We start from the raw sequence: 19,202 nt of genomic DNA, 5'->3' as shown, positions 1-19,202 counted from the left end.
TTATCTTCTCAGTTATAAATAGAAATAGGCATTTTTGTCAAAGAAGACATACACATGGCACATGAACACAACACAAATGTTCAACATCATGAATCATAGGGAAATTCGATCCTCTCACAGTGCAATGTCACCATCACTCCCAGCTCCTCTGTAAACAAAATCAGAACACCTAGGCATCATTCTAACACCTCTCTCTTTTCCATCCCTGCTAACCGATCCATCAGCCCAATCCCATTGATTTTTAAATTTAAAATGTTCCATGAATCTATCCACTTCTTTCTATTGCTACCATCATAGATCAAGTTGACCATTCATATCCCACAGCCTAGTGCAACATACATTCAACTGGTCTACCACATTTTATCTTGTCCTCTAAAGAGATATCTTTTCAAAATTAAAATCTGATGGTTATTTTCCTTCTTTTCATTGAAAGCCCTTTAACAGTGTCCTATAATTTTTAGGATAAATATGAGTCTTTGATGAGACCCCCAAGGCTTTCCACAGTCTAACCTCTATTACAAACTGCCCTCCTCTCCCTCTCTGGGATCTAGATCTGAGCTGTTCAATACAGCAACCACTAGTCACATGTGACTATTTACTGTAACATTAAAATGTTAGTTCTTCAATCAAACTAGCTATTAGTAGATAGTGGCTACTATATTTAATATCATTGATTTACAGAGCAAATCCATCATCTCAGAGAATTCTACTGAAGTGTTACTTTAGACTCTGTAGTTTGGTTCCTAGAATATGCATTATTCCTTCCCTACACAAAGCTAAATCCTTACAATAACCATGTTACTTAAAGACACGGCTCAGAGAGGTTAGGTTACTTGCTCAAGGCCACACAGGAAGTAGATGAAATGATCCAGATGCTGGTTGACTTCTCATAGGGAAGACTGTGAGCCATTGTGTTTTACTTAGGCCCATGAAAGTCTGAAAGATTCCAGGCTAGAGAATAAAATAACCTGATTTGTGTTTTTGAATGGACAATATAGAGTCCAGAAGTAGATCCATATGCATACTGAAATTTAGTATTTAATAAAGATGCTGTTTTAGACTAGTAGGCAGACTATGTTATTCAGTGACTAGCATTGAGAGAATTGGGTAGCCGTTTGAAAAAAGCTAAAGCTAAATCCATAAGTCATTCCTGCCACCAAATTAAATTTCAGCTTGATCCCTGATTTAAAAATATAATAAAACTGTGGAAAGACTAAAAGACGCCATAGGAGAATTTGCTTTCTAACCTTGGAGGGAGGGGAAAAGTCTCTTTACGAAGCATGACAGAAACCATAGAGAATATGAAAAGAAACCACTATTAAATTTGGACCATACAAAAAAACATTAAATTCTGAAGAATAAGTGAAGGTCACTCAGCCGTGTCCAGCTGTTTGCAACCCCATGGACTGTACAGTCCATGGAATTTTCCAGGCCAGAATACTGGAGTGGGTAGCCATTCCCTTCTCCAGGGGATCTTCCCAACCCAGGGATCAAACCCAGTTCTCCTGCATTGCAGGCAGATTCTTTACAAGCTGAGCTACCAGGGAAGCCCTCTGCAGAACAAACCCAGTCACAAAATAAAAAACGAAACAGCAAACTTGGCATTGCATTTAGGAGAGATTTGGTTTATGTTAATGGTTAAGAACATGGGCACTAGAGTCAGATTGCCTGAGCTGGAATTTTGGCTCCATGTCTTAGCTTAGCTTAGTTTAGCTTAGCTTAGCAACTCTGGGCAAGTCACTTCACTCCTCTGTGCCTCAATTTTCTCAACTGTAAAATGGGCAAAATAATAGTATATGGCTCAGTGAGATGTTATGAGGATTAAATGAGTTAATACATACATGTTTAGAACTGTGGCTGGTACAACTTGATCTCTCCATAAGTTTAATTAGTATTATTAAACTATTATTATGACCAGACAAGAGTGTAGGCTTTATCAAGAGGACAATAAGGCTTATGTTTAAGAAAGAGTCGCATTTTAACATCACTCTGGCTGAAGTTTAGGGGACAGATTGAAGGGAAGCAGGGGGATAAGTTGGAAGACTATTAGGAAACTATTGTAGGAGCCCAGGAAATACGTTTGGATTAGAGGTTGGAATTGGTATAGATGTAGAGAAGGAGATGGAGTAGAGAGAAATAAGGAGATAGCTACTTTTTCCTCCTTCTCCCACAGACTTTGATCCTGTGCTACAGATAATTTATATCATTTTCTGTGTTAATCCAGTTCCTTCTGAGAAGCAGTCATCAAGCAGGATTAGTCATGCAAAAATTAGAGGAAATGCCTGTGAAGGAAAACAGAAAGCGGGGTGGGGAAACTTATCAGACCATGATGCAGATTCGACCCTTGGAAGGAAGGAAGGTGAAGTGGAAGTCTTTGATTGCAGTGTAGTCCTAAGAAAGTTCATCAAAGTCCTCCATAAGAGAAGTCCTGCATCTTCCAGAAATGGGCTTGCCTTAGTATCCTTGAAAAATTCATTGGTTAGGAGCAGTGTGTGAAAAACTGCTCAGCATCAGCACAAATACATTGACGAGATTTCAGAGCAAGGCAGATAGGGCTGTCAGTCAACTATACTCCCTGCTCTGTAGACCAGAGATTTTCATGGCTTCCCTATATCCATATTCCACCCTCAGGTTAGTCTGCTCAGATGTCTATATTTATTAAGTATCTAGATTATATGTCACACCTGTTACCATGGTGTTTCCCTTTTATCCTAGGGGAAAATCGTACTATTTACATTTATTAAATGGTTATGTCATGGATGCTACTGCTGTCTAATTTTTTCTTCTATTGTTCAAGGGAAGAATTGTGAACCGCCAGGAGCTTATTAATGACAATGTCAACAAACAAATCCTCAATAAACTCATAAAAGAACAACTCACAGATCTTGTTATTGAATACAACACTGAGGTCAGTGAGCAAAGGGTCTCAGGAGGAGGGTAGCTGCGGTAGCTGTGTGCACAAAATGACTTGTTTTCTTTTGAATTTCAGAGTAGGGATCTGATTTACGAATTGAACATCCTGAATCACATGTTGCTCTTTGTCTCCAAAAGCTCTGAGTCATTTCGTATAATAATGCAGCATTACAAGTTGGCATCGAAGATATTCCAAAACAAGGTTTGTGGAAGTTGCCATTGCTTTTTAGGGTTCTTTGGATAGGAATCAAAGCCCTGTAGACCCTGATGCCATCCATCTGCTTTGCTGATTGTAAATGAATCTAAGAAGAATTGGCATATTCATTTGTATACCTCCTGATTTGCAGTCTTCTTCCTGCCCAGTGTCTCTTTCTTTCTCACCAAAGTTTTGCTTTTCCTTCCCTCATCTTTTTGAGAAGCCTACTATGGTAACATGATTGTTTTGGCTGCTTTTTTGATGGACCAGGCTCTGCTAAGACTGGGTGACTGCACTGTGGCTAGAATCTGGCCTGGAAGAGAGGGGAAAGCAAGACCTGAGGTCAGGGACTGTGAAAAGCCTGAAGATGTGAAGCAGTACAGACAGCAGTTGCTGGGGTTCTAGGATTCAGCATCAACAGGCTTCGGTGCAAATTCTCTTCCTCTTACAAGTGATTTTGTCTTAGATGAGTTTAATCTCTCAGTCTCAGTCACTTTCAGTGAAAAACGGATAATTAGAGCAAGAATTAGAAGTGCTTTATGTAAAGGAATGAGCAAATGTACAATAAACAGTGCTTACTTTTATTATTATCATTAGAAACACATCAGTGTTTCCGAAGTATTATATCCATATATATGTAGTTACCACCGTCTGGATTATGGAGGCTATTTACTTCCTTTTTCTCTTTATTTTTATAAGAAGTAAGGTAATAAAATTATTCTGAAATTTAAACAAAACAATTAAAAACTTTGAAGACTCAAATGAACACATAATAAAGCCACTATGCACCAACATATTTAAAGACCATGCTACATCCCACATCATTATTCTCCAGGAAAGCTGTTCTAATTACAGAAACATCTGTTGTAAATGCATTCCTGTGTGTGTGTGTGTGTGTGTATGTGTGTGTGTGTATGTGTACGAGCTCAGTCGTGTCCTACTCATTGTGACCCCATGGACTGCAGCCCTCCAGGCTCCTCTGTCCATGGAATTTCCCAGGCAAGAATACTGGACTGGCTTGCCAGTTCCTTCTCCAGGGAATCTTTCCAACTCAGGGATCCAATCTGCTCGTCTTATGTCTCCTGAATTGACAGGTGGGTTCTTTATCCCTAGCACAACCTGGGAAGCAATAGTTCCTGGTTTATTCAATTTTAACCTAGATTTTTGATGTAATTAAATTGATTACAATCTGATTGCTTTCCCGCTATTTTTGTTATAATGGTCAATTTGTTGTTGCTTAGTCACTAAGAGACGGAGAAGGCAATGGCACCCCCACTCCAGTACTGTTGCCCGGAAAATCCCATGGACGGAGGAGCCTTGTAGGCTGCAGTCCATGGGGTCGCTAAGAGTTGGACACGACTGAGCAACTTCACTTTCACTTTCCACTTTCATGCATTGGAGAAGGAAATGGCAACCCACTCCAGTGTTCTTGCCTGGGGAATCCCATGGACAGAGAAGCCTGGTAGGCTGCAGTCCATGGGGTCGCACAGAGTCGGACACAACTGAAGCGACTTAGCAGCAGCAGCAGCAGTCGCTAAGAGAAGTGAAAGACAAAGCGGAAAAAGAAAATATACCCCTCTGAATGCAGAGTTTCAGAGAATAGTAAGGAGAGAGAAGAAAGCTTTCTTAAGTGAACAATGCAAAAAAAAAAAAAAAAATAGAGGAAAACAATAGAATGGGAAAGACTAGAGATCTCTTTAAGAATATAGATACCAAAGGAACATTTCATGCAAAGATAGACACAATAAAGGACAGAAATGGTATGGACCTAACAGAAGCAGAAGACAGTAAGAAGAGGTGGCAAGAATACACAGAAGAATTGTACAAAAAGATCTTCACGACCCAGATAATCACGATGGTGTGATCACTCACCTAGAGCCAGACATGCTGGAGTGCGAAGTCAAGTGGGCCTTAGGAAGCATCTCTGTGAACAAAGCTAGAGGAGGTGATGGAATTCCAGTTGAGTTATTTCAAATCCTAAAAGATGATGCTGTGAAAGTGCTGTACTCAACATGCCAGCAAATCTGGAAAACTCAGCAGTGGCCACAGGACTGGAAAAGGTCAGTTTTCATTCCAATCCCAAAGAAGGGCAATACCAAAGAATGTTCAAACTATTGCATAATGGCACTCATTTCACATACTAGCAAAGTAATGCTCAAAATCCTTCAAGGTAGGCTTCAATAATATGTGAACCGAGAACTGCCAGATGTTCAAGCTGGATTTAGAAAAGGCAGACATATCAGAGATCAAACTGCCAGCATCCTCTGGATCATAGAAAAAGCAAGTTCAGTTTAGTTCAGTCCCTCAGTCATGTCCGACTCTTTGCAATCCCATGAATCACAGCACACCAGGCCTCCCTGTCCATCACCAACTCCCGAAAAAGCAAGAGAGTTCCAGAAAAAATCTATTCCTGATTAATTAACCATGCTAAAGCTTTTGACTGTGTAGATATCAATAAACAGTGGAAAATTCTTAAAGAGATGGGAATACCAGACCACCTGACCTACCTCCTGAGATACTTGTGTGTAGGTCAAGGAGCAACAGTTAGAACTGTACATGGAACAACTGACCAGTTCAAAATCGGGAAAGGGATATATCAAGGCTGTATATTGTCACCCTGCTTATTTAACTTATATGCAGAGAGAGTACATCATGAGAAATGCCAGGCTGGATGAAGCACAAGCTGGAATCAAGATTGCCAGGAGAAATATCAATAACCTCAGATACGCAGATGACACCACCCTTATGGAAGAAAGTGAAGAGGAATTAAAGAGCCTCTTGGTGAAGGTTGAAAGAGGAGAATGGAAAAGCTAGCTTACAACTCAACATTCAGAAAACTAAGATCATGGCATCCAGCCCCATAACTTCATGGCAAATAGATGGGGAAACAATGGAAACAGTGACAGACTTTATTTTCTGGGCTCCAAAATCACTGTGGATAGTGACTGCAGCCATGAAACTAAAAGACACTTCTTGGAAGAAAAGCAATGACAAACCTAGACAATGGATTAAAAAGTAGAGACATCACTTTGCTGACAAATGTCCATATAGTCAAAGCTATGGTTTTTCCTGTAGTCATGTATGGATGTGAGAGCTGGACAGTAAAAAAGGCTGAGCACTGAAGAACTGATACTTTTGAACTGTGGTGCTGGAGAAGACTCTTGAGAGTCCCTTGAACAGCAAGGAGATCCAACCAGTCAATCCTAAAGGAACTCAACCCTAAATATTCATTGGAAGGACTGATGCTGAAACTGAAGCTCCAATACTCTGGCCACCTGATGCAAAGAGCTGATTCATAGATCCATTGACAAGACCCTGATGCTGGGAATGATTGAAGGCAGGAGGAGAAGGCAATGACAGAGCATGAGATGGTTGAATGGCATGACTGACTAAATGGATATGAGTCTGAGCAAACTCCAGGTGATGGTGAAGGACAGGGAAGTCTGGTGTGCTGCAGTCCATGGGGTGGCAAAGACTTGTACATGACTGAGCTACTGAACAACAAGTTGCTAAGTCATGTCCGACTCTTTTCTGACCCCATGGACTGTAGCCCTCCAGGCTTTTCTGTCCATGAGCTCTCCCAGCAAGAATACTGGGGTAGGTTGCCATTTTCTTCTCTAGAGGAATCTTCCTGACCCAGGGATTGTATGCACATCTCCTGAATCATCATGTGGATTCTTTACCACTGAGCCACAGGGAAGCATAATTGCTTAGCCATAATACTTCTAGATTGATTTTTTAATTTATCTCTTTAATCTAGATGGAATTTATTTTGGCATATATCAAAAGACTGAGGTTGTTGATTGCCTTTATCCCATTTAGCAAGCTTGTTGAATGTCATTCATGATTGTGCTCCATTTTTGAGGCAAAGTTATACAGTTGGATAAATATTATTCCAACAGGTCATGCCCCTTATCTTGTTCTCCTCTAACAAATGTTTACTGAAAATATACATGGTTTTAATATGTCTACTTTGTTTTTCACTCTCTCCCCAGCACCTGGAAGACTGTCTGATACACAGTAGACTCTTAATATTTTGAATCATGAATGACCTGAGAGTGTCCAAATCCAGAGTCTTCAAGAGCCTCTAAATGGTCTCCTTTCACATTTTCTTCTTATCTACAACCAGAGTGGCCTTTTTAAATTATCACCATGTCACACTCTGGCTTATTATTCTCAGAAACTTCTCATCTCTTTCATATCAACTCTCGGCTCCTCACTGTAGATCTGACCTTATCTCTCACCATCTCCCATGACTCTATCCCTCATGGTGTTGTAGCCACACTGGGCTGCCTCTCTGTTCTAGAACACTCTAAGCGTTCCCCATCCCTCCACCCAGGCCTTTTCAGTGACAGTCTTCACTGCTTAAATAAGTGATCCCCTGACTAGTTACTCATCACTCAGGTCCAAGCTCAAATGTCATCTCCTCAAATATGCTTCCTGACCTTCTATTGAGCCCCTATGTCACCCTATCTGTGCAGTCACTCTCTCACAATGCCCTGTCTCATTATCCAGTTGGCACTCACTCATTGCTATCTAGTTGATTAATTTCTTTACTCATTTCTTGCCTGTCTTCTCCACTAGAACGTGAGCTCCATGAAGGCATGAATTTTGTCTACCTTGTATCCCCAGTACTTGGTAAAATTCCTAGTAGCCACTCCACAAATAGGTGTAGAATGCATGGTTGAATGAATTATGAGTTTCCTAGATGGAAGAATAATTTAGAATAATAATGAGTTGACATGTACTGAGCAATTTTCTACCTCCCAGTCACTGAACTAAGCCTTTTATATACAGTGTCCTGTTTCATTCTCACAGCAACCCTGTAATGTGGATACTATTGTAATTATCACTTTACAGATAAGAAAACTGTAGCACATAGAGGGGACATTACTGTTTTGCCCAAGGAACTGAGATGAAAGCTTAGGATCTCCTGACTTCCTGCAGTTGTATGTCTTGCACAAGGATGATGAAACCAGGATGACAGCTAATGCCTGTCTATGCAGTGGTGTTCAGGACTGCACCTGATGAAAAGGAGCCTTTACAGAGATGCTCCATAGATGCTGCTATTTGCATTTCATTAAGTGCCTTGCCGGGCTTCCCTGGTGGCTCAGACAGTTAAGAATCTCCCTGCAATGCAGGAGACTCGGATTCAATCTCTGGGTCAGGAAGATCCCCCAGAGAAGGGAATGGCTACCCACTCCAGTACTCTTCCTGGAGAATTCCATGGACAGAGGAACCTGATGGGCTACAGTCCATGGGGTTACAAAGAGTCAGACATGACTGAGCAACTCAAACTGCTACCGCTACGATTGCCCTCCCGTAGCTTCCCACAGTTTCTCTCCCTCGCCCTCTCCATAACTCCAGTCCAGACAGACATGGGTTTCATTTGATTTTGCAGATCCTTTTCATCCTTGTGGATACAGATGTGCCCAGAAATAGACGTGTCTTCAAATACTTCCAGATCAGAGAGGTCGATGCCCCATGTATCCAAATCCTAAACTTAAGCTCCGATGCAAGGTACAAAATGCCTTTCGAGGAAATAACCTACGAAAACCTCCGGAACTTCGGCCAGAGCTTCCTGAATAGAAAGGCTAAGGTAAGCCCGTCCCTGGATAATGATTATTCAGAACCTCAAAATAATTCTTTTTTGGCTGTGCTGGGTCTTCACTGCTTCGCTTAGGCTTTCTCTAGTTGCAGTGAGCGGTGGCTACTCTTCGTTGTGATGCTCGGGCTTCTCATTGTGTTGGCTTCTCTTATTTCCCAACATAGGTTCTAGGCAAGCTTGGATTCAGTAGTTGTGGTATACAACCTTAGTTGCCCTGAAGCATGTGGAATCTTCCTTGACTAGGGATTGAACCCACGCCCCCTGCATTGGCAGGCAGAATCTTATCCACTGTGCCACCAGGGAGGTCCTCAAAATAATTTTTTCTGTCATTCTGCTGGCTTTGGGCATCTGAATGGAAAAGTCAGTCTTACGTTTCTTGTGATGAAATACCCGCATCTCCCCATCTCAAATCTATTCAACGTTTGATATGTCCTGACCTTATAATTCCACCATTAATTCGTTATTCTTAATTTTAAGACATTTTCTCTATAGGAATCTCCAATTGAAATGAGCACTCCCAGCCTGGCATTGTCTCAAAGTAGGTTCTTATTCTTCTTTCAGACTCTAAAGTGAAAGATTTACTTGGGCACAGGGTAGATGCTTGCTTGGGGGAGAAGATGGGGTGGCATATATGGAGCAATCAGGACTTAACCTCAAAGACTTTAGGGACTAAGGAGGAGAGGCTTCAAAAAGAGGGCTACAAACACTATGTTGCCCCATTACATAACCACCTGCTGTTTATTTAGCTCTTGCTGTATCCTCAACCACCTTTCTGAGTTACTTCCTGCTGAGTTAGGTGATCATATTGTTTATTTTTCCAAATGTGGACACTTTTGAGAGTAATGGGAGCATTCTTTGGAAGTATTTTAAATGGCAGGCAAACAGGCAAACAGGAATGTATGATCACCTTATTTTGGAGGGCTCCCTCTACTTCTGTCCATCCCCCCACAGACACTGCTTCCTCTGAAGCCTTCTCAAATGAAAGCTGATTTTTATTTTATGTACAGCATTATCACACACCAGTTGGTAAGGCTGGTGTCCTCCATGCCACTTCTAAACCATTTCTCTTCCTCTTGGCTTTTAAAAACTCCAAATTCTTTAGATTCCATGCCTTTGGACTTTAGACCACCAGCTCCTGCCTCCCATGGCTGTCCTGGTCACTTCCCTTTCACTTTCTGAGGATGCAGACATGCCCTCTACCCCTATTCTGTCCTTATTTACAGAGATGTCAATATCCAAAACCCTCATCTCTTCTCCAGTAATGGTATGTCCATGCCTTCTCAGCCACTTGCTCTTAGGGCCATACTCTAGAGATGGCAGCCCCTCTGAAAGCCTGATTTCACCCTCCCTGTCCCCTCAGTTCCCTTCCCTAGTAGCCACATGGCTACAACCCCTTACCCTTTTCTCGTGGCTCCAGTCTCCTGATCTTATTTCATAATCCCTTTAATGCCCTCCTTTGTTAACTTGGATTCCATGTCCATCACCCTGATGATGATTCCCTTAACTCCTCCGTCCCTTCCACCTTCTACCTCCTCTACATCCCCTAGCATTTCCCAGGCAAAATCACAACTCCAGTTGAACCCACTTAACTTTCCTATAGATTCTAGGCCAATTCTGGAAAAAAAGAACATCACCCTGAGGCAGGCTGGCTTCATGGAGTCACAAACCAAACCCCCTGTGGGCTCTTAGAAATGTTCTGACATTTATAGAAATTTCACTTAATGTGTTCATTCTCTTAATCTTGGAGTCTATTTCTCCTCAACCTCATTCCTACTTTCAGTCTGAGCTGAGTATTCTAATATATCCCTAAGAAAATAGAAGGTTTCAGACAGGGTCCCCTCATTTTCTATCACCACATCTGCAGATCTAAGATGGAGCTCTGCCTGTCCTCTTTTTCTCATTCTGGTTATATCTCAGGAGGTGTTTGTCTTCCTCTCAAGGACCAGCACATCCTCTTGTGTTCTTGGGACAAAGAAGAGCATCTTTCATCTGACCTATAAGATGTCACGAGTCTGATCTGGCCCATTACTAATTCTCCATCATTTTCTCCATTTCCCATCCCTCACATCCAGTCCCCTCACAAAGAATCTTCAGGTCCTTTCCAGAGGTGGGGGTAGGGATGAGGGAAGCTATTGTAGGTGACAAGGCTGGTGAGTTGGACAAAGACCACACAGCAAGGACTTGTAAGAATATTAAGGACTTGGTATTCTAAAAGCAATGGGAAGCCACATTTGCCTGGTGAAAGTAGAACCTGCTTTTAGAATAAAGGTGTGAAGAGGATTAGGAGGAGATAAAGAGAGGACACTGTAATAACAGTGACCTAGATGAGAGATGAAAGCTACCTGGCCAAAGTAGTAGCAGTGCAGACAGAAAGGTGTGAATTCAAGAGATATTCAGAAAACAATGGTTGCAAAGAAAAATACATGTTCTGAGATTTTTCATCGCCTCCTTTAAAGAGAAGCAAGAACTGAGTTCATTTTTTCATTTGTTCACAATATTGACTGAGGTCTCATGATGTACCAGTACTCAGTGGTACTCAATGATAAGGGAAGAAAAGTCCTTTGTGAGGACTCAGATAGGGACACATTAATCACATAACCATAAAATAAATATAAATGATAAATAAGTGATACAGGAAAAGTACCAAGTATTATGAGAATTTATGAAAGCAGGGCTGTGACCTAGTCTGGGGGAGAGTCAGGGAAATCTTCCTCTGAGATCATTCTGAAAGACAAATCTAAGTTAGAGATAATTCTGATAGAGAAGGGAGCATGGGAATGAGGAAGTGGGCAGAAGGCTAACCCTTTGAGTGAATAGACCAGTGTGGCTGAAGAAAGCGAGGAAAGAATGATGAACGTGGAAAAGGTGGCAGAAAACAAAGTATAATATATATTTTATAGGTGACATAAGTGATCCTAGTTTGATTCTTGGAATAATTGAGGACAGCTATATTTTTGGGAGAAGGGACATAGACTAGTTTAGATGTTAATGATATGAAACTCACTCTCATCTAAGAATTCTAAGAATCATGTATTTGGAATTCTGGAATCCACCCTGGTTTGGGACTCTGCTGCCTTATCAGCCCTCTGACTCCAGTGCCCTGGACAATCCAAGTTACACATTTAGCTCATGACCTTTCTTAACATTTCAAATGCTTTCCCAAGGCTGCTATAAAAACAAGAGAAAATTTTCTATTGTTTCCAGCCGTGGTGGGGACCCCAACTGCCAACCCATTTCTGGAGGCTGTTAAAATGTCTCAAATTTATTTCCTAGAAACATCTATCCAGTGAAGAAATTCCAAATTATTGGGACCAGGGGCTGGTTAAGCAGCTTGTTGGGAAGAACTTCAATGTCGTCGTGTTTGACAAGGAAAGGGACGTGTTTGTGATGTTCTGTGAGTATCTCTGCAGGGGCCTCTGGAGGCCGTGGCTCTAACGTTACTTTTTCAAGTGTAGGTTCCTGAATTCTTGGGTACCAAAATCTCCAAAACCTACCAAAGCATCATGCCAAGAATGGTCTTCAGATATCCACAGTTTGGCTCAAGATGCTATCAGCTACAAAGCAACTCTCCCCCCAGATCAAATTCTTGAAGCGTGTGGAATACCTTTCACGTAATCGAAGCCTGTGGCTATTTGTAACAACAGTAATACTGATGGCTAACGCTGATTGGATGCTAGAGCCGCCAGGCCTGCACCATCACACTACACTAGCTCACTCAATCCTCACACCTTACTTTTGAAAGTAGCTACTTTATTGCTCTCACCTTACAGGTGAGTATACAGAGTCCCAGGGAAGTGAAACTTTACTGAAGTTAGGCAGCTAGTGGGTGACCTTAAGTAAGTAAGGGATTGGAACCTAGTCAGCCTGAATCCAGTGGCTACACGGGTAACTGCTGTACCAGCATAAGTTAAGTAACATCAAATAGCCCATATTTAACATACCTGAGTTGGGGCAACCAAAATGAAGACTCACATCATACATGTAAAAGACCTGGAACAGTGTCTGGCATGTTGTAAGCACAGATAAAAGGCAGGTACTATTTATTGCCATTGTTTCCCTTGTTATGACTGTTTCCAGTGTTCACCCAGGGACTGTTGCTCTTCCTCCATTGTTTCTGATTTGCATGTGAAACCAAAGCGAAGGGACCTTCTCTTTTACCCTGAGACACAGAGAAGGGTGGCAATGCAGTGACTTCAGATACCTCTTTTACTTAACAGGAGGAGTTGATATTTATTGAGCACTGATGAGTTTGCTGTTTATACACCTGCTCTCATTCCTCCTCCAACCAAGCCTCTTAGGAAGGTACAGTGGATTTCCCCATGATACAGATCAGGGAACCTAGCCTCAGAGAGAAGAATTACTTTACCCCAGATCCCATAGCAAGTAAACTGCAAGACAAAAAGTTCAAATCCAGGTCTGATGCCATCATTTCCTAGAGGGTGAAACAAGGACTGGGTTACATTATGCAGGCCTTTAAAACTCTCATTAAAATGGACATTCATCCACGGAGCCAGGTGTTTAGAAGTCTGCATGGCTGAATAACCATGATCTTTTGCCTTTAAGTGAGAGCCTGGGGAGGCCTTTCTTTGCTCGTCTGACACTGGGAGTCTTGAGAATGCTCACTTGGTTCTGGTAAAAAATCAAAGTGGTCTCATTTTTTTGGAATCAGGGTTGTCAGATTAGCCTCACGACCATAGCCATTAGGCCCCCTTGGGTTCCCACCCAGGGCCTGTTGATCTCCAGGGAAGCTGCCAGGATGCAGCCAGGAGAGTAGATGATCACAGAGGCACTCAGTCTGTAAATGGAGGGATAATCATCCAAATGTAATACCCAGGGACTTTGAGCCACTCCTCCGACAAAGCCAGAATCTTTAATGGAACGAATAAGGCAAGGTTGTTTCCCTTCCATGGTTGGAGCTGGTCCCAATTCTCCCCACAGTTCCAGGTGTCTGGACTGTCCACAGAGCTTAGGGAACTATCTGGAGGGAAGTCCAGTGTCTCTTTCCCAGGGATAGTTGTACTTAGCTCAACCTCATGTTCACTTCCTAGGTGGACTCTCCTCCGTGGGACTGAAAGGAGTGTGATACAATGGTCACAAGTCAAAGCAGCCTGTCTGCTAATCCCACTTCCTCTGCTTAAATCACTAAGTGACCTTGAGTTGTAAGCTTAACCACTGTTGGAAAACTCTTGTGCTCTCTCTCACATACACAAATACACATACTTTTTGGCAGAACATAAATATTTTTTTCTTGGTTTGGTTTTCCTCTTCAGCTGGATAGAAGGAAATGTTAAAGGGAAATCAGAGAATAGAAGAAAATGTCCCAACATGTTAATGTCTGAGTGGAAAGGGGACTAGGTTATTATTTTTTTTTTCTAGTTTATGTAGTGATGATCAGATACTATAGCTGAAATGTAAGATAATCTAAGTGAAAGTGAAAGTTGCTCAGTTGTGTCTGACTCTATAGTCCATGGAATTCTCCAGGCCAGAATACTGGAGTGGGCAGCCATTCCCTTCTCCAGGGGATCTTCCCAACCCAGGGGTCAAACCCTGGTCTCCCACATTGCAGGTGGGTTCTTTACCAGCTAAGCCAGGAGGGAAGCCCAAGAATACTGGGGTTGGTAGCCTATCCCGTCTCCAGCAGATCTTCCTGACCCAGGAATCGAACTGGGGTCTCCTGCATTGCAGGCGGTTTCTTTACCAACTGAGCTATCAGGGAAGCCCAAGATAACCTAACATACTATTAAAAGAGACAGGGAGTGCAATTTGCATGGCAGCAGACCATTAGTGGAGCACAGTGATGGTGTATACGGGGGAGTGTGGCTTTCAGGGTCTTTATGAGTGTGAGCTTGAGTGATGGCCCTTCTTTTCCAGATGCACCCTGGTCCCAGAAGTGCATGGTGTTATTCCCAGTGTTGGAAGAACTGGGCAGAAAGTATCAAAACCACTCCACAGTCACCATCGCCAAGATTGACATCACAGCAAATGACATTGAGCTGACGTACCAGGACCGGTACCCCTTCTTCAGACTCTTCCCCACTGACTCTCAAAAAGTGAGGGGCTCTTGGGATTCACATAACTGGAAATGTTATATTATTGTCAAGGACTCAGTTTCTCTCAGTCTCCCTCTACCTTTTACAAAATCAACTTCATTCTCAGCTCCAACTCTTATTATCTTTTCATATTCAAGTTAGAGAAAAATTTCCACTAGCTTTCAGAAAATTCCCAACTCAGTCTGATTGGGTCCCCCTAACCCAATCATTGTGGCAAAGGGGATGTTGGTGTTTTGATGGTCAGGCCTAGGTCAAATGGTTCCCTCTGGTATTAAAGCTGAGCTTCACTCAGACTATATGGAATAAGGTAAGAGGAGTCACCATGTGAATATTGGGGGTGGGGTGGTACCAGAAGAAGGAAGACTGCATGATGGAGACAATTAAGTACTTTACACTTTGGTTATAGAGCCATTGAACATCACCAGTGTTCATGGAATACATACTTCATGCTACTTTGGTATGTGGGGAAGGACGTCAAAGAATCACAAGCCAAGGTCCCTGATCCCAGGAAGAGTACGATTAAGTGTTGGGTAAAGTCATGGAATGTGAAGTCAAGTGGGCCTTAGGAAGTATCACTGCGAACAAAGCTAGTGCAGGTAATAGAATTCCAGTTGAGCTGGAATTCCAGTTGAGCTATTTCAAATCCTAAAAGATGATGCTGTGAAAATGCTGCACTCAATATGTCAGCAAATTTGGAAAACTCAGCAGTGGCCACAGGACTGGAAAAGTTTTCATTCCAATCCCAAAGAAAGGAAATGCCAAAGAATGCTCAAGCTACTGCACAATTTCACTCATCTCACATGCTAGTAAAGTAATGCTCAAAATTCTCCAAGTCAGGCTTCAGCAATATGTGAACCGTGAACTTCCAGATATTCAAGCTGGTTTTAGAAAAGGCATAGAAACAAGAGATCAAATTGCCAACATTTGCTGGATCATCGAAAAAGCAAGAGAGTTCCAGAAAAACATCTATTTCTGCTGTATTGACTATGCCAAAGCCTTTGATTGCGTGGATCACAATAAACTGTGGAAAATTCTGAAAGAGATGGGAATACCAGACTACCTGACCTGCCTCTTGAGAAACCTGTATACAGATCAGGAAGCAACAGTTAGAACTGAACATGGAACAACAGACTGGTTCCAAATAGGAAAAGGAGTACGTCAAGGCTGTATATTGTCACCCTGCTTTATTTAACGTCTATGCAGAGTACATCATAAGAAATGCTGGGCTGGAAAAAGCACAAGCTGGAATCAATATTGCCAGGAGAAATATCAATAACCTCAGATATGCATATGACACCACCCTTATGGGAGAAAGTGAAGAAGAATTAAAGAGCCTCTTGATGAAAGTGAAAGAGGAGAGTAAAGATGTTGGCTTAAAGCTCAACATTCAGAACACTAAGATCATGCCATCTGGTCCCATCACTTCATGGAAAATAGATGAGGAAGCAGGGTAAACAGTGGTTGACTTTATTTTGCTGGGATCCAAAATCACTGCAGATGGTGATTGCAGCCATGAATGCCATGCAGGCATTCCAAGCTTACTCCTTGGAAGGAACGTTATGACCAACCTAGACAGCATATTCAAAAGCAGAGACATTACTTTGCCAACAAAGGTCCATCTAGTCAAGGCTATGGTTTTTCCAGTGATCATGTATGGATGTGAGAGTTGGACTGTGAAGAAAGCTGAGTGCCAAAGAATTGATGCTTTTGAACTGTGGTGTTGAAGAAGACTCTTGAAAGTCCCTTGGACTGCAAGAAGATCCAACCAGTCCATCCTAAAGGAGATCAGTCTTGGGTGTTCATTGGAAGGACTGATGTTGAAGCTGAAACTCCAGTATTTTGGCCACCTGATGCGAAGAGCTGACTCATTTGAAAAGACCCTGATGCTGGGAAAGATTGAAGATGGGAGGAGAAGGGGATGACAGAGGATGAGATGGTTGGACGGTATCACCGACTCAATGGATGTGAGTTTGGGTAAACTCCAGGAGTTGGTGATGGACAGAGAGGCCTGGCGTGCTGCGGTTCATGGAGTCACAAAGAGTTGGACACGACTGAGTGACTGATTTGAACTGAACTGAAGGTCATGGTATAGCCTCATCTCCAAATGCAATTGACATTAAATAGGGCAGATTCTGGAGGGCTTATATGGCTGGAAGTCTTCATGAAAATATGACACTTTGAAGAATGGTAGGGATTTAAATCAGAAGTGTGTGAATTATAAGTAGGGAGTATAATATAAACAAGGGGGTAGGCAGAGGGCTAACCACAGAACTGTGAAAGAGATGTCATCCTCCTGGTGTAGAAGATGCACATGGAAAATGAGGCTAGATTGAAAGGGTGGATGGACCTGGTTCAGATCGTCAGTTATCTGAAAAGGAGTTTAGACAGCCAGAGGGCAGTAAACAGTTTCCTAATCTTCTTAAAGACTGAAAAAGGAAAGGAAGCTAGTGATAGCTGAGCAAGAACATACGCCAGACCTTTTGTAAAACAAATATTCTCATTCTTTAGTGATAAAATAGCATATATATCTAGATGTAGATATATATAGTGCTCCTATGAGTCAAGCGTTGTTTTAACTGCCTTTTGCACGCTGTTTGCGACCCCATGAACTGTAAGCCCACCAGGCTTCTCTGTCCATGAGATTTCCTAGGCAAGAGTATGGGAGTGGATTGCCATTTTTTTTTCTCCAGGGGCTCTTCCCAGCCCAGGAATAGAACCCAGGTCTCCTGCATTGCAGGCAGGTTTACCTCTGAGCAACCAGGGAAGCCTCCTTTTCACATAGTAACTCGTTAAACCCAAAGAACAACACCATGAGCAAGGGACTGTTTTTATCTTCATTTTACAGTTAAGGAAACTGAGTCATAGAGTGGTTAAGCTTCCAGACAACACTGCAAAGTGATGAAGCCAGGGATTGAGCCCCAACAGTGTGGCCCCATAGTTCTTGCTCTGAACAACTACATCACAGCCCTATGATGGAGGATATTTCATTATTCTTATGGTAATGAAAGCTCAGAGAAGTTAAGGAACTTGCTCACTGCACTCAGGTTGTTAGGAATTTGACTCCGGATTTGTCTGTGGAGCAATCCCTGAGTATCCTGCAGGAAGAGGCTACCATTTCATCTCTGCGCCATTTTCTTCCTAGGCTGTACTGTACAATGGTGAACATACCCTGAAAGGCTTTTCTGACTTCCTGGAAAGTCAAATCAAGATTCAGATTGAGGATGAAGATGAGGTAAGGTGAAACAGCAGTAGCCTAGACCATTCTGTCCCACACAGAACCATCAAGAGCTCAACAGATTAGGAAAGAGGGTGCCAAGAGTTCTATAATCTTGTGGGAGAGAATGGAGGAGGGATCCAGGTTGGATGACTTTATTTCAAGGACACATGCTATTAGAAAGGCAGAGTTGAGAAACACATAAAATTAATAAATTTATATTAAAAAAAAAAAAAGGACAAGGTCTCACACAGCTCCTAGGCTGCTTCCCTAGGTCCACTATTCTTGAGTGCTTAACCACATGTCCTGATTGGCTCCTGTGCCCTGGCATTGTTCTACAATTTCCATTCCCTCCTAATTCTGTCCATGCCTCAGTAAGCTGAAAGGGGTCATCTGTATTAGTTAGGACCCTTTCAGTTGCAAATGTCAGAAACTATAGCACTGTTTGGCTTAAGCAGCAATGGGAATTTATCCCCTATAACCAGGAGAACATCAAAGGTGGGTGGATTCTGAAGCTCAGAGTCATTTTCTGTCTCCCCATCTCTGTTTTCCTCTGTTTGCTTCATTCCCAAGCAGGCACTTCCCCACGGAGGGGCAGTGACTGCTCCACAGCTCTCAGCTAACATCTTCTCAGCTTGCAAAGAAAGTATTATTAATAATACCAGGTCTTTAGTAGTCCTAGCACGTGTCCTGGAACGAATCTCAGCAGCCAGGCCTGGGGCAGCAGCACCTCTGAGCTTAGAGCAGTGAAAGGCTGCTTGGCAATACAATGGCAATTACTGCATAATTCTTGCCTCTATTTATCTTTCCTCCTCCAACCCTTTCTCCCTCCCTCTCTTCTTTTCTTAAATAGCTACTCTCTGTTGAGCAAAGTGAAGAGACAGAAAAGAAGGTATTAGCGGAGGAAAAGGAGGAACATTTTATGAAGAAAGAGCTACCAGAACAGAATTTGCCTGAGCTGGAGAATGTGACCAAGCTCGAAGGGCCAACTGAGCAGAAAGAAAAGGCTGAGGAGGAGAAGGTAGCTGAGCCAAAGGAACCTCCAACACAGGCGGAGAAACCAAGAGTGAAGGAAGAACTGTAAGGCTCTCCAAAGCCAGGAAGAGAGGGTGCCCATTTTCCAGATCCTGGCATCATTTTCTGAGTTTATCCACTCCAAATAAAATTCTATATAATTGTGGTAGGTGGGTGGAGGCTGGATAATAAAAGCCCCTGAATGTC

The 19,202-nt window shown here is 42.4% G+C and overlaps 1 protein-coding gene across 2 annotated transcripts in view; it reads left to right on the top strand.

Annotated features, from left to right (window-relative positions):
- The window catches only part of PDILT (protein disulfide isomerase like, testis expressed), a 51,192-nt gene extending 31,990 nt beyond the window's left edge, over positions 1-19,202 (top strand). For both annotated transcript variants that reach the window (XM_061401306.1, XM_061401305.1), the window contains 7 exons: positions 2,798-2,908; positions 2,990-3,115; positions 8,511-8,708; positions 11,991-12,111; positions 14,589-14,767; positions 17,910-17,999; positions 18,835-19,202. In XM_061401306.1, coding sequence (XP_061257290.1) covers positions 2,798-2,908; positions 2,990-3,115; positions 8,511-8,708; positions 11,991-12,111; positions 14,589-14,767; positions 17,910-17,999; positions 18,835-19,065 — 1,056 coding nt within the window. In that variant the 3' untranslated portion in view covers positions 19,066-19,202. The remainder of the gene's footprint in view (positions 1-2,797; positions 2,909-2,989; positions 3,116-8,510; positions 8,709-11,990; positions 12,112-14,588; positions 14,768-17,909; positions 18,000-18,834) is intronic.

This window comes from Bos javanicus, chromosome 25, assembly GCF_032452875.1.
Source record: "Bos javanicus breed banteng chromosome 25, ARS-OSU_banteng_1.0, whole genome shotgun sequence".
NCBI classification, from domain to species: Eukaryota; Metazoa; Chordata; class Mammalia; order Artiodactyla; family Bovidae; genus Bos; species Bos javanicus.
The sequence above is the reverse complement of the archived record's forward strand: the minus strand, read 5'-3'. Positions and strand labels throughout refer to the sequence as shown.